The following is a 26,351-nucleotide window of genomic DNA, read 5'->3' as shown; positions in this document are numbered from 1 at the left end:
AGAATAACCTCGTAATATGGCATTATTGAGCAGAATCCATGTGAAAATAACCTCTATGTGCCCTTTTGTAAAGTCGGAGGCACCCAAAAGTACAGTGTCGGGCAATACATTTCTGTGGTTGCCATATTTGGAATACACATCACACATACACCTGTGTGCATCAGCTCTAAGTCTGTATGAGTCCTTTGTTACCGGTGAAACTAAAAAGAACCTGTTTTCTGTTTCAGGTGGCACGAGGCTTGAAAATGGACAATCCTTTTAAAGTCTACAATATTCTTTCAAATATTCCATTCGGGTATAGGGATGTCTTTTTTTTTGTAATAACTAATTATTTTGACTTAGTATTACTATAAATGGATTGGATCTCCAGGTTCTGTGTGTGTGCATGAGGAAACACATCACTGTGGTACATGGCAGATACGTGGCACAAGGACTACATGACAGACTTTGAGCAATATGTAATATTCTAATTATCCACTTTATTCAGTAAAATGAAAAAAGTAACTTACATTCTTCTTCTGTAAAGCATCAAAGAGCAAATACTGAACCTTGATGTCAAATGTAAAGATAAATGGATAACGGCAATATATTTCAGGTAGTACAATGCCATCAGCCTCCTGTAAAAACATGCGATAGAGAGGATTGAGTCAAATTGTTATTATTAGAGCTTATTGAATTCTGATTACAAAGTAGATGTCTAATATAATATGTACCTTTATAACTTTTATAAGACTTACTGCATATACCTTGGCACATCCACACCAAATACAATCCATATGGATGGCATTTATCATATTTTATATTTGACCTTTATGTTGAGCATCGATATAAGTGGCCGTATGGATAATGTAGCCAAATACACCTCTCTACACCATGGTCTTAGATGTGTTGGTCTGTAAACATATTTTTACTATATGCAATTGCCAATAAATCTGTACAATCATTTACTCACAGTTTGCCTTTGATAGATCCGCCAGTTGTTGAGGTCCGCAGGGACAATTATTATTTTCGAGACTTCAGGCACGCAGAAGTAGTTTACTGGTACTTTATAACCAGATTTCATATTTGCCTGCATCACAGATATGTAAACAAATGTTGCTATAAATATGCTGCTAGATTAGAATAAGCATATAATAATAAATCGTACTCTAGACCCCAAACCATCATTTCTTAATCCAGAAATATGAGAAATATGTGGCACATGTCTTGAGGGTACTTGTAGTGCACCATGCCAGGCATCTGCCACAGACTTCTGCTTTGCAGGCCGGCTGACTCTGTTAGGTACTGTTGCAGGCGCAGGGCACGGGGGCACAGTTGTAGGCTACTTCTATTATACTGATGATGTTGCAATCTGGATTATTCTGGGGGCACTGTTGCAGTCTGCCTCTGTTATGGTGGCAATCTTGCAGTGTTAGGCGCAGTGTTGGAGGCTAGATCTGGTAAGGAGCCCTGTTGTAGGCTGGCTCTGCTATGGAGGGTACACTTACATGTTAGCTCTGTTATGAAGGCACTGAGGCAGCAGAAAGATTTGTCCTGAACTCTGTTTTTATCTCTGAATGATATAGTAACTCCTCCATGATTTAATGCCTGAAGCTCCCCACCCCTACCCAAGTTTGCAAGAGAAAGTGCACATCTTGAGGATTTGGCTGAGCCATCTGAAGTAAGAAGATGACCCCACCCAAGCCTTCAAACATAATCGTAGTCAAAGGTAACAAAATTATTTTTAAAAGAAGTAGCATAGCTGCGATAGCCACATCTCAGTGTACCGTGATATCATTCAATAGCAATTGTCTTCAAAATCATGACTTGGATACTTGGCTTTGAAACATTGACAAACACAGCTCTAGACCGACACATTATAGGGCCCCAAATGTGACCCTTGATTGTATGAAAGATCTGCACGTAACATTCAGCCATAGCCCAGGAAAGAGGGAAAGCATAGAAGCTGTGTTTTCACCCTGTCATTTTTCCCAGCAGTGGTAAAAAAAAAAAAGTGTTCCCACTTCACCTTTACTTTCCCTCTACTACTCAGAGTGTGTTCATCCGTTTTCTATGGTCCGACAGAGCATCAACATGGCATTGCTTCTACCGAATCACTATCATGCGTAATAACTCTGAACCCTATGTACAGTATCTACCTTCCACTCAGGCCTGGGCTACACAGGTGGCACGTGAAGGAACCTTGAAATACCAGTTGGGCATCAGTTCTCTAGATAGTTTATGTCTATTCACTATATTTAATCCAGGAGTTTAGTGAGAGGCAAGTCGCTTGTACGAAAAAGTAGACGAGCCTAGAGCAGCTGATGTGTGCATTCAAGTTATGGTAAGTAATGCTTCTCATAGTTGAGATTATAAGGGGTCCATACCTGCGTAGGTGGCTATAGTTGGCAGGGTGAAAACCTACTACATTTCTGGCAGGGACGAGAATAGTATGTATCTATCTGTTATTGTATAACTAAAAGCTATCACACATAGGGCAACAGAGAATACCAATCCATAGCATACTCACCTTGTACAGCTTCTTTAGTACTTCTAGTGTGTGTTTAATAGAATTATTCTTATTGAACACAGACAATACCAAGGCAATTTTAAATGTTTGGATTTGCTTTTTCAAAGAAGGTTCAGGCAAAGATGACCATAATGTCTCTGATAAATGACAACAAAAATTGAACAGTTAGTAAATAAGATATATTTCATATTACTGGTGTTTATATAAGTACACTGTTAAAGAGAAAAGCCTAAATGTATTAAGATATATAGGAGTGTCAATGACATATCATTAAACTCTATGACTTATCAGAAGTTGGTGCTCCGAGCACCAAGTTAATCTGCCCCTTCAGCTCCTATTAGCATTTTCCAACTTTCTTCCGAAATATGTGGTTAACAGTAAGCCATTTTTACCTAGCTACGGCTTTTTGGTGAAAACTGAAAAATATCATTAGTCAGTGAGTCAAAGTGATATTTCACTCAGCAGAGGGCTTGTGCACCTTTGTTCTAGGATTTTGTGGGGGTCACAGCACCCAGACTCCACCAATATAAGCTTTGGACATGTCCCTTATGACCCTTTAAACCAGGGGTCTCAAGCACACGCATGCGGCCCCTGAGGCTGTCATCTGCAGCTCGCAGGACAGAGAGCTGCAGGACACACTAGTATCAACTCTGCTCCGGGACTCTGTGGAATTCCCTGACATCGCTGTCCATATATGGACACGTGATGTCCGGGGCTTCCCCAGAGCCGGAGTCCAGGGCAGAGCGCTAGTATCGGCTCTGCTCCGGGACTCTGTGGAATTCCCTGACATCGCTGTCCATATATGGACAGTGTTGTCAAGGTCTTCCCCAGAGCGGCATCCCGGGCAGAGCACTAGTATCGGCTCTTCTCCGGGACTCTGGAATTCCCTGACATCGCTGTCCCCATATGGACAGCGATGTCTAGGGCTTCCCCAGAGCTGGACAGTGATGTCAGGAGCACAGCTTGAGTCCCAGTAGGAGCGCTACTAGCACTCTGCCCGGGATTCCAGCTCTGGGGTTGCCCCTGACATTTCTGTCCATATATGAACAGTGATGTCAGGAGCAGAGCTGGAATCCCAGGCAAAGTGCTAGAAGCGGCTCTGCTCCGGGACTCCATATATGGACACTGATAGCAGGAGCTTCCCCAGAGTTCCGGAGCAGAGCCTATACTAGTGCTCAGCTCTGGGACCCCGGGTCTGGGGTTGCCCCTGACAGCACATTTCAGTCCAGGAGGATCCACTGACGTCACTGTGTATGGTCACTGACGTCAGGGGCTCCTCCAGCAGAGGAATCCCTGGTCAAAGCGTCGGAAAGGCTCTGGCTGGGGATTCCACTCCTAGAGGGAGCCCCAATGGAGCTATCTACTGGGGGTGTGTGTGGCACTATCTACAAGGGGTGTGTGTGGCATTATCTACAGAGGGCACTGTGGCAGCATCTAGAGAGGGCACTGTGGCAGCTTCTACAGAGGGCACTGTGGCAGCATCTACAGAGGGCATTGTGGCAGCATCTACAGAGGGCACTGTGGCAGCATCTACAGAGGGCACTGTGGCAACATCTACAGAGGGCACTGTGGAATTATCTACAGAGGGCACTGTGGGTGTGTGGCAGTATCTACAGAGGACACTGACATTATCTAGGGGTGTGTGGCAGTATCTACAGAGGGCACTGTGGCAGTTTCTACAGAGGGCACCGTGGCACTATCTAAAAAGGGGCTGCCCAATTTCGACATTTGTGTGTCTGCCAAACGCTGCCAACTGAGCCACCGGACTGCATTTAGCGACACTTAAGCTGGAAAACTGGATTGTTGAAATAAGCACGTGGAGAAAACGCACATATTTCCATTAAGTTTAAACCTAGCAGTATTATTATAGTAATATAGTGTTATAGTAGTTCAAATAACTAATTGATTAACAATAATTTTGTATTGTATCAAATTTGAAAGTAATGCGGACCGTCAACTTCACATTTTTTCTATATGTGGAATACTTACCTGGCCAAGTTTGAGACCCCTGCTTTAAACATAAGCTGCATTCTGCAGTTAAAGGGACACTGTCACTTTGAAAATTGAGTCTAATTTAGGGCTAACATATTATGGAGCAGGAGGAGATGAGCAGATTGATATATATTTATTTGTGAAATGATTTAGTATAACTTGTAATTTATTCAATTAAACCTCTACTTAATCTGGGTTTAGAAGTCCAGTGTGTGGTCCTACTGCTATCTCTGTATTAACACTCGTACTGGAAAGACTTTGAATCACTAAATAGGACCACCCACTGGACTCCTAAACCCAGATTAAGCAGAGGTTTAATTAATAATTTACAAGTTATACTATATCTTTTGACATATAAAGATATCTGCTAAACTTCTTCTGCTCTATAACATATGTCCTGCAGATTAGACTGCATTTTCAACATGACAGGTTCCCTTTAAACACATGAAACAATCAAAAACACACCAAAAGGATAACAATAAAATGTCAAATAAATTAATTTGATTTACACTGAGAATACAATTCAGAATCCTAACTCTGACCTGCTAAGCTCTATCCTACTAGGCTCTTGTCTATATTTCCTAACACTTCTCCAGGTCTGATCCCACACACAACCTTTGGCCTGCCCATCATCTCCTCCTTTCTACCACTCTAATTACCTCCTTATACTCGTACTTTTCTACCGCTGATAATTTGGATTTACTTATTAATTCCCCTCCATCTTCCCCGATTACTTCTATATTATAAGCTTGTGTGGGCTTGGTTCTCTTCTGATGTACAGTATAAGTGTCTATAAAAAAAACTATTAACACTATCAACAAAAAAGTCAAAGTGGAGCCAAGTCTTCACAAACGGATCCAAAATTAATTAATTAATTTAATTATTAAAGGGATTTTCCAGGTGAATAGGACTTTTTTTGTTCTGAATGGTGGTTGTCCTTAGGATAATCCATCAATGTTTAAGTCCTTTAACCACTTTAAACAGAAAATAATTTAATGAATTATATATTGCTCCAATGCATCTAAAATAAAAAATTAAGCAACTTTGCAATAGGTCATGATTAAAAATTCTACAGCTTCTATGAGAATTCATACGTCTCTATGGTAACAGACTACAGACAAATTCTGTGTAGTCTGATCCTGAGGTCATAGGGTCTATTCACTCATTGTGCTCAGTTCCACGTCTTTCAGGAAACTGCGACAAAACCTCAGTGGTATGTAGCTATTTTACAAAAATCGCTGCAAAAGCCGCAATATAACTGCAAAGTGTGAACAGGCCCATACTCTCTTCCATTTGTAGTCTACTTTTTGCTAGGATTAATTTGGTAGGTTAGCAAGTAGGGCACAGATTAAAGAGAGTATGGCTGCAGGATCAGACTACAAAGGGTTTCTTTGTAGTCTGTTACCATGTAGACCCATAGGTCTTTTTTAGGATGTCTTTTTTATATTTTTAATACGCACTGTTGGCAAAGTGCTACATTATTCATTTTACTTTGAAGTTGTCCAACTGGACAACTCTGTCTCAAAAGCAAGCCAACCCATCAATCAGCCACAGTTTACAAATAAATAGATGATGTAATACATGGATGCACCAAGTCTGGCAGAGCAAGAGCTGCTTTCTCCAGCTGCTCTCCACTCTGGCTAATATAGAGGAGTCCAAAGCAGAGCCCCCCTATGACATCCATATACACTAATTAAGAGTTATAATCATGAAGTTCAGAAATGCAACACATAATACACTGTCACTAACATTCCCTGAGTAACATACCCAACAATTTTAGAGTATTTGGGCTGAGATCGTTGATAGCCTGTGCAAAATGAGCTGTTAACGGCAAGCAGATGTTGACATCGTGCATGATAGGGCATTCTGGGATTAAAAGCAATACAGAGAGAGCCTCAAAGAGATTTGGAAGACTCTCAGTCGCTGGAATCAGTTCATTTTTCAAGCTGGAGCATATCTAGGAAGAAACAAAAACAAAAAAACACATAATAATTTTGTTTGTAGACTAAGGAGGGAATTTACTAAAGTCACCAGTATTAAACAGAAGCCAGCTGAAGTAAGATGTGCCAAATTTTTTATGAGTGGCATGCCTCCTAAAATATTGACAGCATCTTGGGCTGATCGTGCTGAAGAACAGCACGGAGCTCATAGCTGCTGTAGATTTCTGCTATAATATACATAAATTATAGTAAATACGTAGTGCTGTGGGTCGCCCGGCCTCTCCTGCTGAGCCCCACACGTTTTTTAAACTGTGTGGACCAGAAGTCTCAATGCGAATCTCATAGAATTGCATAGACAGACTGACTTACAGACCACACAGCAGACGCTGTAGGATTCGGAGTGTGGGTCAGGTGAGCTAACAGCACGGAACAGAGTGGATAAATAAAACCACCGGTAAGAGAATTACATTCACTACCTTTCACGTAACCTAGTTTACAAATGGTTGAAAAAAAAGAGGGATTCTTTAACCCCTTAATGTCATCCGACGTATACTTATGTTAGATGTGCACTACCTCAATGTGGCTCAGGCTGAGGAGCTGAGCACGCTTTATACGAGCCGGCTGCTGGCTGTTACAAACAGGATGCAATGGCTGGAATCAGAGAACTCCGATCCCAGCTTTTTAACCCCTTAGATGTCGCTGTCAATAGCGTCCGTGCCATCTGAGCGGTTAGACACTCTGTCCCTTGAACGCCTTCCATGACAAAATTACGCTGTGACAATCGGTTGCCATGGCAGCTTGAGGTATATTGAAGGCCTCCAGGTCTGACATTAGGGCCCTACTATTAAGCCTTGCCAGAAGTAAGGCTTAATAGTAGAGCACAGAAAAAGGCAATACACTGCAATACATACCTTAAGTATTGCAGTGTATAGAAAGAGTGAGCTAACAATGGCATAGTAAAGGCCCCCAGAGGGAATAAAAAAAAAGTAACAAAAATGTTTCATAGAATGTAAAATAACTACGTTTAACAAAAAAATATTTTTTTCATTTTTCACCCAAAAATTATGTAAGCAATAAAAAAAGTAAACATTATTGGTATCGCTGCATCCATAATAGTCTGAGCTAGTAAAATATCACTTTATTTAACCCGCCTGTAGGAAAACAAAAATCACAATGCAAGCATTGCTATTTTTTAATCACCTGACTTTCCCCCTCAAAAAAAGAATAAACAGTGATCAAAAAGTCTACAGTTCGTCGTGCAAAAAACAAGCCCTCACTCCGCTCCATCGATGGAAAAATAAAACAGTTATGGTTCTCAAAATATGCCAACACAAAACAATTTTTTCACAAATTGTGTGTTAATTGTAAAAGTAATACATCACATGAAAGAAAACATTATAAATTTGGTATTGCTTTAATCGCATTGTCCTGCAGAATAAAGTTAACATAAAAACAAATCATAAAGAACAATGAAGACATCTCAGTTTTTTTCCAGTTTCCCAGTAGAGTACATAGAACATGTCCCGAAAAAAAAACAGCCCTCATACGGCTATATCAACGAAAAAAATAAAAAGTTATGGCTCTCGGAATTTAACGGTGGAAAAGCAAATATTGAAAATCAAAAATTGGCTGTATCTCCAAGGAGTTAAGGCAAAAAAATAAAACACATAAATAATTACTAAGCCTAAAGTCTGCAGCTTATATAATTCTGAAATAATAATATAAATGTTTCTGGCATTCTCTAAACTGGAGATATGTGAAATAAAATAGTAATCATGGGGGCAGACATTTTTCTTGAATTCCTGTTGCTAATCCCATTCATAGACAATTTTGCCAGCCGCTCCCCAGCCTGAAATGATTGTGTACAGTAACATCAAATTGTAATAAACAGCATAGCAAGTATAGAGATGATGTAACTTATGGTTCATTATACACATTTATAGGTTTCTACTATTCAACTCACTATTTATGGTCTTTCCACACGGTGCGGTCAAATCACAGTGGCAAAATGCAATTTTTTGTGAAATCTCAGCAAAGCCTCCTAATCTTGTGGTAACCACTATTTAAAGAGAATCTGTCACCTGCCTAAAAAACTGAAGCTGACAACTCAGTTAGAATCTGTGAGGCGCCTGCAATCTGACGTTTTTTTTTTTTCTTCTAGCCCCTACCGTTGTTTGCGACGTTGGTGCCGTTAGTTTTGGTGCCTGATATACAAATAACGCCTTTGACAGTCAAGTGGGTGGGTAACACAGGTCACTTGATAAGGGGTAACCGCCCACTTGACAGTCAAAGTACTCATTTTCATATCAGACACCAGAACTAACAGCCCCAATGTATCAGGAACGGTGGGGGCTAGAAGAAAAAAATAAAAAGCATCAGAATCTGTGAGGCGCCGGCAATCTAACTAAGATGTCAACTGCAGTTTTTAGGGCAGATGACAGGTCCTCTTCAAAAGCACCACGTGTGTAGACCCTGAAGCCTAGTAGCTGTACCTATTAGGCTGGGTTCACACGTGGCGGAATTTCACTTGAATTCCGCTGCGGACACTCCGCAGCGTTAATCCGCAGCGGAGCCGTTTCTCCATTGACTTCCACTTAAATTTAGAAGTGTTCGTTTAGACGATGCGTAAAATTCCGCTGCGGAGCATAGGCTGCGGAGCGGAATTTGGTGTCCACAGCATGCTCTGTCTGTTGCGGAGCAGTGGCGGACTGGTTGCGGACTCATGGCGGAATTTCTCCATTGACTTCAATGGAGATTCTAAATTCTGCAATGAAGTCCGCAGCTGTCATGCACATGTTATGTGTGCTGCGGATGCGTCTTGCTTTTTTAACATGACATTTCTTCATTCTGGCTGGACCTATGTATTTCTAGGTCTACAGCCAGACTGAGGAAGTCAATGGGGCTCCCGGAATTACGGGAGCGTTGCTAGGAGACGTCAGTAAATAGTCACTGTCCAGGGTGCTGAAAGAGTTAAGCGATAGGCAGTAACTGTTTCTGCACCCTGGATAGTGACTACCGATCCCAATATACAGCAACCTGTAAAAAAATAGAAGTTCATACTTACCGAGAACTCCCTGCTTCTGTCTCCAGTCCGGCTTCCCAGGATGACGTTTCAGTCTAAGTGACGGCTGCAGCCAATCACAGGCTGCAGCGGTCACATTGACTGCCGCGTCATCCAGGGAGGTAGGGCTGGATGCCGAAAGAGGGACGCGTCACCAAGACAACGGCCGGTAAGTATGAAATTCGTTTACTTTCACTAGGGAAAGTGCTGTCCCTTCTCTCTATCATGCACTGATAGAGAGAAGGGAAGCACTTTTTCCGCAGTCCGCAGCAGCTAGTCCGCATCAATTTACTGCACATTTTGGGCAGATCCGCAGCCGTAATCCGCAACCCGGATTAGGTGCGGCATTGATGCGGACAGTTGCGGAGGAAATCCGCCACGTGGGGGCATGCCCTAACACTCTCTCTTACATTTTGACCTTCCTTAAAAAAAATCATTATACGCTAAGATACAAATTGTTGCACTGTAGATTTACGACAAAGTGAATATGTAATCAAACATGGCAGGGGGTCTTTTTCGCTAGTCACCCCGAAATCCAAAATAGTTATATCGACAAGAGAAAATCACTTACAATGTCAGTAATCCACTTCTCTTGGCACAGTTTTGTAAATAGTTCACTTGAAACATGAAGATCCACTATTAGAGATGTGTCAGATGAAGAAGTGCTAAAGGGGTTGAAAACACAAGCATTTGTTCGAAAGAGTAGAAAAACCCATTAATATCATAGGAGTCTATTGATGGGTCTGTTGCTGTCAAACCTTTTATAAACTTAAAGAGATTATCCCACAAGTACATTTTAGTAAAAAATTCCAACATCCACCTTAATATGAGATAGAAATATGTTATACATGTGTTCATGTTTAATTAACTTATCTTGAATTTTGGCATATCATGTCAGCGCATCGGTGCCACTCTTTGGGTACCCTGTTCCCACCACTGCCGCCAATAATGCAGTTGCATTTCTAGGCTTTAGCTAACTATGGGGATCTCTGGTAGGTCATTTGTCAAGGTGGTGCCTGAAAATGGACATCTCCTTTAAAGGGGTTGTGCAGGAAAAAAAATATTCTAACATGTGTCCCCCAGCCTTGGTTTGCCTTCCCTAATACCCCCAATTAAACTTCTAACCAGTGGCGGCTGCTACGGGGCCCGCGGAATGGGGGGGCCCGTGTCGCCCGCCGGCACGGGCCCCCACCATGGCCGGAGGCTCCGCTAGCAGCCGCTATGGCTACTACAGCGGGACGCCACTGAACACTACGGCAGAGCAGGGAGGTATCTCCCCGCTCTGCCATTAAACAAAAGACATGTATCCCCTATCCACAGGATAGGGGATACATGTGTGATCGCTGGCAGCGATAAGGAGAACGGGGGACTGAAAGTCCCCTGAAGTTCTCCATCACAAACCTCGGACTTCCGGGGTCTGTGTCGGCAGCTCCGTAGAAATGAATGGAGCGCCGGTCGCGCTTGTGCGCATGCGTGACCAGCGCTCCTTTCATTTTTAGTGAGCTGCGCAGATGCCGGAAGTCAGAGGTTAGTCATGGAGAACTTCAGGGGACTTTCAGTCCCCCGTTCTCCCTATCGCTGCCAGCGATCACACATGTATCCCCTGTCCTGTGGATAGGGGATACATGTCTTTTGTCAGACATGCTGTAGGTAGCATTTTTTTGGGAGGGGGAACGCTGTATGGCGTTCCCTAGAGGGGGGGGGGGGCGCTGTATGGCGTTCCCTACAGGGGGGGGCTCTGTATGGCGTTCCCTACAGGGGGGGGCGCTGTATGGCGTTCCCTACAGGGGGGGGCGCTGTATGGTGTTCCCTACAGGGGGGGGCGCTGTATGGCGTTCCCTACAGGGGGGGGGGCGCTGTATGGCGTTCCCTACAGGGGGGGCTCTGTATGGCGTTCTCTACAGGGGGGGCTGTATGGCGTTCCCTACAGGGGGGGCTGTATGCCATACAGCCCGCCCTGTAGGGAACGCCATACAGCCCCCCCTGTAGGGAGCGCCATACAGCCCCCCCTGTAGGGAACGCCATACAGCCCCCCCTGTAGGGAATGCCATACAGCGTCGTCGTCCCCTGTAGGGAACGCCATACAGCGCCGCCCCCCTGTAGGGAACGCCATACAGCCCCCCCCTCTAGGGAACGCCATACAGCCCCCCCCTGTAGGGAACGCCATACAGCCCCCCCTGTAGGGAACGCCATACAGACCCCCTGTAAATAACGCCATACAGACCCCCCCCCCCTGTAGATAATGCCATACAGCGCCCCCTGTAGATAACGCCATACAGCCCCCTCTGTAGATAACGCCATACAGCCCCCCCCCTGTAGATAACGCCATACAACCCCCCCTGTAGATAACGCCATACAGCCCCCTCTGTAGATAACGCCATACAGCCCCCGCTGTAGATAACGCCATATAGCCCCCTGTAGATAACGCCATACAGCCCCCTGTAGATAACGCCATACAGCCCCCTCTGTAGATATCTACAAAGGGGGCTGTATGGCATTATCTACAGGGGGCTGTATGGCGTTATCTACAGAGGGGACTGTATGGCGTTCTCTACAGGGGGGGATGTATGGCGTTATCTACAGAGGGGACTGTATAGCGTTCTCTACAGGGGGGCTGTATGGCGTTATCTACAGGGGGGGTTGTATGGCGTTATCTACAGGGGGGCTGTATGCCATTATCTATAGATGGGGCTGTATGGCGTTATCTACAGGGGGGCTGTATGGCATTATCTATAGATGGGGCTGTATGGCGTTATCTACAGGGGGGGCTGTATGGCGTTATCTATAGATGGGGCTGTATGGCGTTATCTACAGGGGGGGTTGTATGGTGTTATCTACAGGGGGGGCTGTAAAAAAGGCACTATCTACAAGGGGGGGTTGTGTGACACCCAGGGGAGGGGGGGCCCCAGTCAAAAGTTTGCTATGGGGCCCAGTCTTTCCTAGTTACGCCGCTGCTTCTAACCAGTTTCTGTTTGATTTCCATCGTCACTGCTGCTCTTTCTGTTTGTTACATCCCTTGCTGTCTGTTTACATCCCTTGCTGTCTGTTTCCTGTCTTGTAACCCACCATACCCATGATCCCCTGTTGCATCTGAGGAAACAGTTGCATCCCCCCCTTCCTCCAAAGCATCTCAGCTATTTGCATACTGCCACTCCCCTCTATCTTAACAGGTCCTTCCCTGCTCTAATTCCAGGCAGCTCCCTCCCTGCACACTGTCTTACACAGTAATGTAATAATCATCATTATCCTTTGTGTGAAGGCAGGGACTTCTCCTGGAGCGAAATCCCCAGCCACATCGTCGGCTGCTTTGACCAGGGATTCCGCTTTAGGAACAGTCCCTGACTTCACTGTCCATATATGGACAGTGAAGTCAGGGACTTCTCCTGGAGAGGAATCTCCAGCCGCTGTGTCCGGGGATTCAGTTTCAGGAGTAGGGGACCGCTCCAGGAAAAGTCATGGACTTCTCCTGGAGCGTAATCCCCGGCCACAGCTTTGGCAACGGATTAGGGAGGAGGAGGAGGTGTGGACGACGAGACAGGAGGAGGAGTGGGCGTGTACTATGATTGATGACGCTCCGTGTCTTTGCTCAGCCAGCACTTCCTGCTGTGTAAACTACATCTACAGGCGGCGGGACCAGAGGAGGCGGAGCTCTGAAGAGCTCATGAAACATCCGCCCGGCCCACTGCCTGTAAATGTAGTTGATGACGCGCCGTGCCTTTCTCAGCCGGAAATGCTGGCTAAGCAAAGACACGGTACTTCACAGGAAATAAAAAATTTACCCTGGGTGCGGTCACGTGACGGCAGATCGGAACACGGTAACGCTGGCACAGGTAAGCAGACACTATATTAGAAATGTTAATAAATATGACTAATTAAGTTAAAATTGAAATAAAATGTATTCCCGGACAACCCCTTTAAGTTGCTATAGTGCATCTAAAATAAACAATGCAGCAACTTTGCCAATGGCTAATAATATGCTATTGTATGACCCTATGAAGACTTGTGTCTCCATGGTTACAGACTACAAAGAAACACTGTGTAGTCTAACCCTGCAATTATACTCCCATCCATCTGTTCCCTACTCTTTTGCTTACCTTCTGAATGTATATAAGCAAAAAGTAGGGGACATATAAAAGGGCGCATAACTGCAAGATTAGATTATACAGGGTTTATTTGTAGTTTGTAACTATGGAGACATGTCTGCATGGGAGGGGTAGACGCAAAACGATAAAATATTTTTAATCAAGTCTTTTTGCTTCATTTTTTATTTTAGATGCACTGGAGCGCTAAAAGAAAATGTTGCAAAGGTGGACATAGCCTTAAAGTAGAAGCTATCCTTACATTTCAAAATTTTTGAATTACATAAACAGCAATTCCTTAGTATTTTGTATTATTATAAGTATTATCAGAACAGAAAAAGGATATGCAAATGTTGCGTTAAGTGCGTCATTTTGTGAGATACTACATCATGCTATGTATTCTAGAGCTACAGATTAGCACCTGCACATTTATTTCATTGTTAGCAGGTGCTGACTGCCCTTGTATTGGGCATTGTACTTTTGGGAGTGGTGGCTGCCTCCATCTTGGTGGTGCACTCCTCCCAACTGTCCAAGGCTTTTTTTTAGCGCCCGCAGGGTGCTGCTGCATTCTTATTGTGCTTGTTTGCTTTTGCATTGCAGTCACAGCAGACGTGCACCTGCACATTTGTTTCACTTTAGTAGTAGGTGCTAAATAACTTTTTTTTCTATTCTATTGTCAAAAGTGTTCTTTACCATGGTTGCATAGAAAATAACAGTAAACAAAGCATTTTTTTCCATACCGGTTCTTTAAAAAACTTGCAGTCAGGCAAGCAGGTGACGAAAATATTTTGATTATTTCCCTGCAAAAGGAAAAAACTTTATTATCTGAGTACCTTGTTTATTTTTAACTACTTTAGAAATCTATAGCAAAATGTAGGACATCAATCATATCATGCCACAATTTTTTTTAATGTTAGAATCCGACAGAAAAAACTTGTATGAAGTCGGAGGCATACGAAGGTACAGTAGAGGTCCTACATACCTCTATGGCAGCCCTATTATGGATTTGTACAAAACAGCCGTAATACGGTCGCGTGCATGAGCTCTAATTGTTAGGATAGTGCAACACGGCAACTTTGGCCACGATAGAGTTCGTAAAGATGGAAATCGCCGTGTTATCATAGTATCGCGCTGGCTGCATTGCGGTGATGAAAGTGAATGTGGCGGGGTTGTGATCCGCAGGTTGCCGCGACCATGACATGACAGTTGCAAGAAACCCAAACATTCACTTTCAATACTGTGATGCAGACAGCGTGACACTTCGATAACACATCGTTCTTCATCCGTGCGACCTGTGTCGCAGCCTAGCCTAAGGGTATGTTCACACGCTTACTAAAAAACGTCTGAAAATACAGAGCTATTTTCAATGGAAAACAGCTCCTGATTTTCAGCCGTTTTTTATCCAAACTTGCGTTTTTTACGGCCGTTTTTGGAGCTGTTTTTCTATAGAGTCAATGAAAAACACCTCCAAAAACGGCTCAAGAAGTGTCATGCACTTCTTTTTTGTGGCCATTTTTTTACGCATCAGTTTTGAAAAACGGCCGTGTAAAAAACGTCTCGTCGGAACAGAACGTCGTATTTGCCATTAAAATCAATGGGCAGATGTTTGGAGGCGTTCTGCTCTCGACTTTTCAGCCGCGTTTAGGGCCTGAAAAACGGCCAAAAATAGCCCGTGTGAACATACCCTAACAATTAGAGCTCATGCACAGGACCGTATTGGAGCTCTGTTTTTTACGAAGCCGTAATAAGGCTGCCATAGTGGTACGTAGGGCCTCCACTGTACTTCCATATGCCTCCGACTACAATTTTTTTTCTGATGGATTCAAAATTAATCCAGAATGGAAGTTTAAGTACTTTGTGTTTGCTCAATTTTTGCCCCAGTGGGGCTTATCTCTGGCTTGACAAATCTCATCATAAATAAGACCCATCAGAAATGCACTATATATACCCTAGCCTGTAGAGTGTATATATACTGTGTGGTTTGCTTGTTATATGATACAATGGTCAATACAATAGCACTGTTCATTAAAAACCTTTTTGCATCCTGGCGCTCTGGTTTTCCAGGTTTTGTGTCTATCCAGTTCTTTACCATGGTGTGGTCTAGTTGGCAAATCTTTTGTAAATTATCCGTCATTAAAGTAATAGTATGGGTCTACAAAACAAAGCAAAAGAAAGCTATCATTATTCCTGCAAAAATCAAGCCTGAGTTAAAAGTAAGGGTATGTTCACACGGCTCCATTACGCCTACAAACATCTGCCTATTGCTTGCAATGGGTTTTACGATGTTCTGTTCCCACGAGGTGTAATTTTACGCGTCGCTGTCAAAAGACGGCGCGTAAAAAGACGCCCGCGTCAAAGAAGTGCATGTCACTTCTTGGGCCGTTTTTGGAGCCGTTTTTCATTGACTCCATTGAAAAACAGCTCAAATAACGTCCGTAAAAAACGCCGCGAAAAACTCGAGTAGTTACAAAAACGTCTGAAAATCAGGAGGTGTTTTCAGGCAAAAACAGCTCCGTATTTTCAGACGTATTTTGCTACTGCGTGTGAACATACCCTAACAAATACAGCCACAATAATCTGTATTCTCCCTTTGATGACCCAGTCTAAAAACCGTCAATAAAGTTTAGTACTTTTCGCTGCTTTAGAAATACTTGTTTCCCCCGCAGGGCACTCATAAAAATAAGTTTTAACTGTACCCTTGGGTTATGTCATGTTTTTTTTTTATGAAGTCTAGAGTGAATGGAAAATTTACGTGTCTTTGCCTGGTCGACAAAACACCTTCTGCCATCATCAAGTGCAAATAAAGGGAGGTTCTATTGAGAACTGGAGTTTCCCACTGTAATCTGGTGACATTCACGTGAAGATCATGCTGTGTGGCTATAAAGAACAGAAATTCACTGCTGCCGCCTGTATTTTGCAAGGGTACGATGGCTGACATCCCCAGTACTGGAGTGTGGAGTGAGTTTTATTTTTTTGTATTTAATGCTGCAGCTTTACGTTAAAGTTTTGCAGTCCATAAGAATACATTATGTAGCATGTAAATGCAACTTTCCTGAGATTTTCAGGTGATAAAAATATAAGAGGTGGGCTAATAAAAAAAGAAACGTAAAAAATAATAATTGTAACTGGAGATACTTTAGAGATTATGTGTGTAGCCCTAGCCTAAGCAGCTCTGTCGAATTGCAATGTTTACACTGGACAATAATCATTATACAGTATATTAGACATACATGACAAGGGATCATTATGACAAACGCCTAATTTAAATGGACATACATATTAATAGTAAATGCTAAAAACTATCATTTATTGTTTTTTTATCTTTGTCAATTTTACATGTATAAAAATCTTCAGCATTGTGGGAAATGTATATCAGATCCTAGTGAACGATTTTTCAAGTCACCAATCATTTGTCGTGGTTTTCAGAAAATGGTTCCATGTAAATGGACCTTTAAGGCCCTTTTACACGGGCCCATGATCGGGCAAACAAGCGTTCATATGAATGCTTATTCCTGATCATTGCGTAAACAGGGCAACGATCAGCCAATGAACGGGGAAATGCTTGTTTATCATCTGATCGTATCTTTTATGCAGCAGTAAATATTATCGTTGTCGGCAGCACGTCCCTGTGTAAACAGGGAGATGTGCTGTCAACAATGGCGGATCATTATAGGGAGTTTTGGGCAGCCGCCCAGAGTACAATGTGGTTTTGTCGCGTTTTTGCTGCGAATTGCGGCAAAAACCGCGACGAAACGGCATTGTATATGTCCTGCAAAAGGACCTTTAGACATATGGTCACATGACCTTATCTCTGAAGTTCTTACTACTGTTTAGGGTCCTGCTGGGCACATGACCGCAGGTCCATGAGCAGCAGCAAGACTTCACAGAGAAGACTGAGGTGAGCTGCTATGTAAGTATAAGGGGATGGATTTGTTTAAGGGGTCTGTATTTAGGGGGCCTGGTTTGGGGACTGTATTTAGGAGGTTTGGTGTCTGTATTAGTTTAAGGGGTCTGGGGTCTTTATTTAGGGGGTCTGAGGTCCGTATCAGTTTAAGGGGTTTAGGGTCTGTATATTTAGGGTTCTGTGTTAGTTTAAGGGGTCTAGGGTCTGTCTTTAGGGGGTCTGTATTAGTTTGATGTCTGGGGTCTGCATTTAGGGGGCCTGTTCCAGGGTTTGTATTAGTTTAGGGGTCTTTATTTAGGGGTCTGTATTCAGGGGTCTGGTCTGTGGGTCTGTATTAGATCAGGGGGTCTGGTCTGGGGTTTGTATTACTTAAGGGAGTCAGGTCTGGGGTCATTATTAGTGTAGGGGGTCAGGTCTGGGGTCTGTATTTAGGGTGTCTGTATTTAGGGGTCTGGGGTCTGTATAAGTTTATGGGGTCTGTATTTAGGGGGCCTGGTCTAGGGTTTGTATTAGTTTAGGGGTCTTTTATTTGCGGTCTGTATTAGTTCAGGGGTCTGGTCTGGGGTCATTATTAGTGTAGGGGGTCTGGTCTGAGGTCTGTATTTATTTAGGGTGCTTGTTCTGGGGCCTGTGTTTGTTTAGGGGGATCTGGTCTGGGGACTGCAATAGTTTAGAAGGTCTGGGTCTGTATGTATTCTATGATCTAGTCTGGGGTCCAAATTTATTATTCTGAGTAAAAGGGGTTTGTCCGGGCACATCGATAGGTCATCAGTGTAAAAACTGGTTTGTGCCCGGACAACCCCTTCCCGCCGCAGCCATTTTTCAGATTTTCATTTTTTCCTCCCCACCTTCCAAAAACCATAACGTTTTTATTTTTCCGTCGATATAGTTCTATGAGGGCTTGATTGTGTAACTCACAGAGACGCTACAGAAGTGGTCAGGATTCTGAATACACATCACGTCCTGGCTGGAGGTAATGTATATTCATTGTCCTGACACATGAGTAGCGTTATAGTGTGTTTATGTGACTGCACATAACGATATAGCTATATCGCTATGTGCAGTGTAAATGAATGGAGAGAAGTGTATGACGCTGATTGGTCACTGATTGGTCAGCGTCATACACTCCTCTGTACATCACCCACTTGGTCATATAGTCAAACACGCCCAGTTGTCCATTGAGAAACTCATTAGCATAAATCTAAAATAGGTCATAACTCCGTCAAAAATTATCGTTTTCCTACATAAAAAACACTGCTGTAATCTACATTACAGCGCCGATCATATTATGTAGAAGATAAGGGCACTTATAATGTGGTGACAGAGCCTCTTTAATCCGCCACTGGCTGTCAACATGATGCAAATGCATGGGGACAAGCAATCGTAGTAACGATCGCTCGTTCCCGTACATAATATAATAATTGCTACTGAAAGGAGCAAATGAGTCAACGAGCTATCACGTTGATCGGTGCTCGTTTTCACAGAGAGGACCTTTAGTCAGGTCTGTAATGTTTACCATAAATAAATGTTAACTACTATCCTGCTAAACCTCAACATACCTGTGGTTGCCGCATGGAGGTCGCAAAGCTGACATTGTTCCCAGCAAAGATCTGCTTTAAGTGAATGTCCTTGAGGTCTGAAAAAACCGAAACTACATTAGTAAACCTTTATTTGAAACAAATTAAGGGATTGGTTTAAAATTACACTAGCAGTGCAACTAGTCATATATTTCTATTTAGTATGTTTTAAACCCGTTAAGGACACAGACAGTTTTCGCCTTGAGGACAAAGTCCTATTTTGCAAATTTGTAATGTGTCACTTTATTTGGGAGTATCTTTGTATTGCTTTTACATATCCAATTGATTTATTGGAAATAGTTTTTTTTCCTAACACATTGTACTTTATCTTGGTGGCAAATGTAAAATAACTAAACACAAACATGTACCCAAAATTTGCAAAAATAACATTTTAATATTTTTATTACTGTGTTTCTCAAATACACTGTTACATATTTAATACAATTCAAAATAAATATGTCTATTACGTTCAACCAGGGTAAGAGAGGGGATATGGATGTGGATAGTAATACCTTACAAAGAAACCAAGCCAGTTTTTATGTGACTTTGAGGTGCCTAAATAATAGAAATACTAGCATTTGTGGCTTGTCTACGTCCTGTTGGGAACTGGTGTTTACCTGCCCATTTAGTAAGTATGGCTTGTTTTTGTGTTTTTTTCAAGTATATGTATGTCCCATTTCTCTGTGAATTGCTTTTATGTAGGGAACGAAGACGGTGAATACCCTTGACGTGGGTTTTCGAGCTTGCGTATTTTGGCCAAAACATCAACTAATACCTCATGTTTTGCCAGGCCTCATAATATGAGGGAGCATAGTGTGCAAGTGTGTGGTGTGGCGTGCAGGGCAGCCCGCCTGATCTAATAGTATGGGCTTGATTAATATGACCTGATGCGGCAACATACGCTACGCTGTGCAACCGACACATTTTTTGAAGCTTTGGTTGTGTGCAGTGTTAACACTGAGCAGCCACTCCCCTCAAGAACAGTGGGAGCCAATATCACTAGATAATGCACCTGAGCACTCTCTCTCTTTGTAGCATTTTTGGCTTGTCTGCGTCCTGTTGAGTACTGGTGTTTACCTGCCCATTTAGTAAGTATTGCCTGTTTTTTTGAGTATATGTACGTCCCATTTTTGTGTAAATACAAGAAACACACTGCCCAATCCCGGAAGTGACACTGCTTTAAAATTTTATCCTCCAAAGTTTTAAAATAGGGATTTAGTATGTATGCTGACCCTACTGGTGTTTTGCAAAAATGTATGCAAAGCGCTAGTGAAATTCACATACGAGGTGCCAAAAGGGCAAACGCAATCCAATATTTGCTTCGCTGCTTAAGGGCATGTTCAGATGTGGCGGAATTCTGCAGACACTGTCCGCATCAATGCCGCACATAATCTGCAGATTCCGTTGCGCCTTTCCCTAAAATGTGCAGTAAATTGCTGCGGATTAGTCGTTGCGGATTCAGGTGCAGATCACACCCTGCTCTCTTTTAAAACATTCCATCTCAGTCTGGGTATACAGTAGACCTCGACACACATAGGTCCAGCCAGAATGATGACATATCCTGTTCCTGAGAGCAATCCGCAACGCAACACACATAACATCTGCGGATTTCATTGCGTAATTTTGCAACTCCATTGAAGTCAATGGAGAAATTCTGCCACAAGTACGCATCAAGTCCGCAACAGCCAGTGTATGCTGCGGACACCAAATTCCGCACTGGAGTTGTCCGCAATGTCTGCACAAAGATAACTAAAAAGGTGTGGAAACCAATGGACAGACTGTCTGCTGCGGATTTCCAGTGCGTACTGTCCGCAGCGGAATTCCACAGCAATTCCGCCACGTGTGAACGTGCCCTATGACAGTTCAAGTTAATGACTTCCTACCATCGCTGTTGTGATGTAAACGTAGATGATCAGGGGACCATGGAGGACTGGAAAGGCGGGGGATTAAACAGGTTGTCTGTTTTGATATTTTAAGGGCATATTCAGACGTGGCAGAATTGCTATTGAATTCCGCTGCAGAGAAGCAGCGGGTTTTCACTGCAGATTCAGCCTTTGTAATGGCTGAAATCTACGGCAAGTCCGCTGTGATATCCGCAACGTCTGAATTACATGTCAAATATGCAAATGTTGCTGTAGATTCGTTGCGTAATTGCCACGAATTTGGAGCAACATTTGCAGCGGAAAAACTCTGCCACGTCTGAACGTGCTCTAACACATATGATGATGGCAGAATTTTTTAAATGCTAGACAACCACTTTATATTGTAAACTCCATTGAGAAAGCCCCCTCTCCTTGTGTCTCCAAAAATTGTTCTCCTTTTGGATGTATTTTAAAGTATCTCCAATGTTAAATATAATGGTGTTATATGAAAAATAAAAATTACTAGAATTATTTAGAGATAGGAACTTTTGGCCACCTACAAGTCACTGGTAAATGCTTCCCTATGAATGAAAACGTTGTGGGAAAGAATTCAGAATTTTCGAATTGTTACACAACTTTTTTCCCCATAATAAAAAAAAACATTGAGGTTGTGACTTTGCAGCAACCTACGGACAACCAAATGTCATTGTGGTACACTAGCCTTAATATTCAGCATAATATATGTCTTTGATTTGAAAACATTGTACCTTTTGAAGTGAAGACGTTGCCATTGTCAGATGCCAGTGGCCCTTCTGGTGGCTGATCATCTACTTTTATTTGCAGTCCATGACCAAATGATACAATTCGATTAGATGGGAAAACATATAGAAGCGTGTGATAGCTGGAGACACAAAACAATACTATTCAACAAGACTGTCTGCAGGCAACATTGGATTTATACACTGCATATGGTGGCGGGGCAACGTTTAATTGCCATGTTTCATGTTTTATTTCCGTGATATCTTTTTTGATGCTACAGTATTAAACAAATCTTAATCCCAAGCATAATGTTCCATGATAACAGAATGGACTACACCTGTCATCTATCTGCAGAAGTGTCCATTGTCCAACCACTCTGAGACATATTTGAAAAAATTGTTGCACGCGAAAACGTGGAGCTGTTGCCAATAGCAACCAGATTACAGCCCTAATTTTTCACAGATTCTTTTGGAAATAGAAACAGCAACCTGATTTGAAGCATTGGGCAACTCAGATTTTCCTTTGCACCAGTTTTAGTAACTTTCTCCCATTGAAGAATTTGTCTAGAATTTGCTACAGGATGAACATACATGAGCATAAACGCTGTGGAATTTCCACAACAGAATTCTGTGCGGAAATTCTGCAGCATTTACAGTAGCAGCAAAGTGGGTGAGATTTAGTAAATCTCATGCCCACGCTGCGGAAAAAAACCGCATCATAAACGTTAATAAATTGACCTGCGATGCGGAATTTAATTATGCAGAATGTCAAATTATGCTGCGTTTTCATTTATTTTCTGCTCTGGGTTTTCCCCATTGAATTTAATGGGGATGCAAATCCCGCAACAAAGTCAAGTGTTGCGACTTTTGCGGCATATTTGCAGCATTTACGCCGCAAAAATTGCAACGCCTGGAAAAAAAATAATCAGAATTACCCAGAACGCCCTCCTTCTTCCTGCATTCCGGCCTACTGGGATGATGTTGTATTTCATGTGACGCTGCAGCCAATCACAGGCTGCAGAGTCACATGGCCTGCAACGTCATCCAGGGAGGATGGAGCGGACGTCAGAGGAGAGAGGGGGTAAGTATAAACGTCTTTCCTCCGCAGAATTACGGACAAATTCTACGGTCATGTGCATGGGGCCTTAGGGATGACATTTGCGGATATTTTACGCTGCAGATTTCTCTACAGATCCACAACGAATATTCAGCAAAATCCACATGTGTTACATGCAGATTTAGTTGTGTATTTTGCCATATAGTATTTGCAGCAGATTTCACTCTATGCATTGTAAAATTTTAAATCTGTGGTGAAGATCCACGACAAATCTGCAACAGAACTGAAATGCTTCAGATTTAAAAATCTGCAGCATTCCGTTCAATGCCGCTCGGATTTTTTCCACTACATGTGCATTGGGTTTTGAAAACCCCATTCACATATATTGTACTGTAATTTACCTTTAATTCTCGCTATAAAAGTAATTTACCTGCATAGTTCTTGCACAATTTTGCACATATTGATGCAAATATTTAGATTTCTTTAAAAGGTTGTAACTTTAATTTCGGGTTTTTTTCTTCTTTAGGCAGCAGACTAGTTTGCCCAAATCTAGTAAATGCATAGTGTATTGCTTACCTTCCACATGCTATCTGTGAAACCAGCCTTTCAAATTCTTCTATCTTCTGAGGCACAGAAGTGTGAGTAATAGAAGTTGTTCCTAGCTGTCCTTGTGTGCCATCTCCAAAAATGTAGACAGTGCCCTCCTAGTAAAATTGGCATATAGAAAAATTGGGATATGTTAGTTTTGTTATTTTTATGATGTGTAGTAATTCGAAACCAATTACAAGTTATACAACACTGATGAGCAGAATTCACTTTTATGCTATTATGCTGTTATATTGTTATTCAATAAAACAAGTTTAAAAAGATAGTAAAACTATTTTCCATTTAAAAACGGAGGAGGAATAATTTTTTTAACCCCTTACCACCCTTTTGCTGGCATTGTAATCTTGCAGGCACATCAGTTATAACCGCATGATTCCCTGCATGGGGGGGCATAGGTCTGTGATTGATCCCAGTTGTGGTTAATACCTAAAGTATTGCAATGCACAATGCTTTATGATAATTATATATAAGAAAAATGCTAATAAAGTTTAATAAAATAATTAGTAAAAAACGTACAAGAAGATAAAGCAATGTCGGAATTAAAATCTTGGCGCATTCCACAGAAATCTTTTTTTTTTTTCGTATATAAATTAGACGCAAATTTTTATGTATTGAAAAATTATACAAAAAACTACACCTCAAAACTCCAAAAAAAGAAGACCTCACAGGAACATCAGCAAAATAATTAAAAAGTTGTGCCACTCAGAGTTCCTCCCGGTGAGACAAAATTGAAACAAGATACTCCATCCTGAGGGCCAAAATAAGTTGCATCCTTAAGTTAAATACATGTTATTTAGAAAATTGGGCACTTACTGTTCTTTTTTTCTAACTTTCACATTTATTAGGAGGACTACATGGAGAGCCAAAGTCTGACATTGCCGGACCATGTATGCTAAGGTGCCATGATCTCGCGAGACTCGGGCGATGCCTATCGAAGTCTAAAAGAACATCAACAACGTCAAGGATGCTGGAAGCAGGCTGGTTGGTTGGCGGCAATTTTGCTCTCCAAAAAGAGATCCTTAATGATAGTGAAAGTAATTTTCCCTAATAGCATGTACAATAAATTCTCCACATTACCTTATAAATAGAAAAAGGTTTTAATGGAAGATTAGTTCTATATAAGTGAAACCATTTACATTGTTATGAGACCTCTATTTGTGGATTCAGCAGTCATGTGGTCATAAAAATACAGTAACAAAAAATCGTGAAGCACCATTTGGAAGCTTGGGATATGGGTATGGCTAGAACAAAGTGGGTTCTTTGTGTTGAAGTGGATTTAGGGGATTTTGAAGAAGTTATCAAGTGATGACATTTGTATGAATGGAGGAGTGAATAAGCACCAAAGATGGAGGCCGGCGAAGATACCCAAAACCTGTTAACCTGCCTAGAACTTCATGTAGTCTTGAAATGACTTTTCTATAATTAATGTACACACTTAAATCTGCCGCCTTCTACTAAATACAAAATTCTACTGGAGACTTCAAAGTCCTCGGAGTATTCAATCATGCTGAAGGCTTTTATGTCAGGTACCGTATGTGATGGATGTTTTTTTTCTTCTATTCTCTGTATTAAATTAGATTATGAATTATCGAGCAGGATGCCTGATTATGCAGAGATATAATTTATTTTCCACCTGCAATGACCTTCTCCCCCTGTTTCAAGAAATATATAATAACTGTGAAAGTGATTCAAATATATATATTGGTTCCATTTTAATGAGTATGGCTATAATACTCCCATTTTGTATGGAGTCTCCATCTTGTTTCTTAAAGAATCCATTTTACTGAATAAGAAGTTGTTGTTCCTTTAAGACAAGTATATTAATGCTATTTTTCAGCTATGTGTCCTTGGTGCTTATGAGAAGCTTGTTGAAAGAGATCCATAGTGACCTCGAAGCTAAAACAGCTCTTTCATAAGGAAAGAAGGGGAGTGAGATAAGAGTTCACTCTGGCCTGGAGAAAAGGATACTTTTAGTAAGAGAGAACAAGCTCATAAAGATAGTATTGTATTCTTGCCAGAGAATTTGCAGGTGTTAAGTCTGATGAAAAAATGTAAATATTACATTTGAAATGTATTGTATGTCGGTGATTGGTTTAAAGAGGCTCTGTCACCACATTATAAGTGTCCTAACTCCTATCTCCTGTAAGTCCTACACAAACGTTACCGAAGATCGGGATTGTGAATAGATATCCCGTCCTGGCTGGACACTATGTCTATTAACTCTCAAGACACTTCAGTAACGTTAATGTGTGAGTAAGTGACTGCACATAATGATCTAGCAAGATCACTATGTGCTGTGTAAATGAATGGAAAGAAGTGTATGACGCTGATTGGTCAGCGTCATACACTTCTCTTTACAACGCCCACTTGGTCAAAAGTAAAAACACGCCCAGTTGGGCATTAAAAAGGTCATTAGCATAAAGCTAAAAAAGGTCATAACTTGGTGAAAATAGATTGTTTTTCTAAATAAAAAACACTGCTGTGATCTACATTACAGCGACGATCACATTATGTAGAAGATAGGCCAATGTGGTGACAGAGCCTCTTTAATATGAAATATTCTCGTATGCTTTTGGCTGTATCTGAGTTATTGTTATATTGTAAATGATTGTTTGAAATTTAGCCCACTCCATTTTTTGAAAGATATTATTGTAACTTTTTGATTAATAAAGGTCAGAGGAATATTTTTGAGCATGCAAGCAGTGTCTGTGTCTCTTACTCCTCTCCGATATATCGATATAATCTATGATTTGGATCTGGATAAGTTCCCTGAGTGAGTGTCAATTGATACACTTGTCTAAAATTTCAGTCTAATATTCCATACATAGTAGCAATTTTTATATTGGATAACCAGTATTTTTAATGTTGCATTTACCTTGCTTAATACAGCCGTGTGCTCATCTCCACAACTGATATAGATAACACCTTTATCTCTCAAAGAACTTACTGCATATGGTTTAAACACACCTGCTTAATAAAAATAAAAAAAACAAGGTTATTCTTTCT

The 26,351-nt window shown here is 41.8% G+C and overlaps 1 protein-coding gene and 1 long non-coding RNA gene across 4 annotated transcripts in view; one reads left to right on the top strand and one right to left on the bottom strand.

The window, feature by feature from the left end:
- Positions 1-26,351, bottom strand: part of LOC142758666 (putative E3 ubiquitin-protein ligase HERC6) — a 77,135-nt gene that overhangs the window by 35,206 nt on the left and 15,578 nt on the right. The window contains exons 5-15 of one of the 2 annotated variants that reach the window (XM_075860720.1): positions 26,221-26,312; positions 23,316-23,443; positions 21,692-21,825; positions 19,045-19,121; positions 15,615-15,733; positions 14,322-14,381; positions 10,074-10,167; positions 6,269-6,458; positions 2,510-2,646; positions 953-1,069; positions 510-617 (exon numbers count right to left, since the gene is read on the bottom strand). In XM_075860720.1, the coding sequence (XP_075716835.1) occupies positions 510-617; positions 953-1,069; positions 2,510-2,646; positions 6,269-6,458; positions 10,074-10,167; positions 14,322-14,381; positions 15,615-15,733; positions 19,045-19,121; positions 21,692-21,825; positions 23,316-23,443; positions 26,221-26,312 (1,256 nt within the window). Of the gene's footprint in view, positions 1-509; positions 618-952; positions 1,070-2,509; positions 2,647-6,268; positions 6,459-10,073; positions 10,168-14,321; positions 14,382-15,614; positions 15,734-19,044; positions 19,122-21,691; positions 21,826-23,315; positions 23,444-26,220; positions 26,316-26,351 lie in introns of both variants that reach the window. The other variant, XM_075860719.1, reaches the window with a different exon arrangement.
- LOC142758692 (uncharacterized) lies at positions 1,567-24,416 on the top strand. Of its 2 annotated transcripts, none has more exons than XR_012883034.1 (3): positions 1,567-1,708; positions 16,311-16,539; positions 24,191-24,416. It is a non-coding gene; the product is annotated as an uncharacterized LOC142758692 (long non-coding RNA). The 2 variants fall into 2 exon arrangements; XR_012883035.1 differs by lacking the exon at positions 1,567-1,708 and adding an exon at positions 12,950-13,332.

This window comes from Rhinoderma darwinii, chromosome 1, assembly GCF_050947455.1.
Source record: "Rhinoderma darwinii isolate aRhiDar2 chromosome 1, aRhiDar2.hap1, whole genome shotgun sequence".
In the NCBI taxonomy this organism is placed as follows: domain Eukaryota; kingdom Metazoa; phylum Chordata; class Amphibia; order Anura; family Rhinodermatidae; genus Rhinoderma; species Rhinoderma darwinii.
This window is presented reverse-complemented; position numbering and strand designations above follow the sequence as displayed.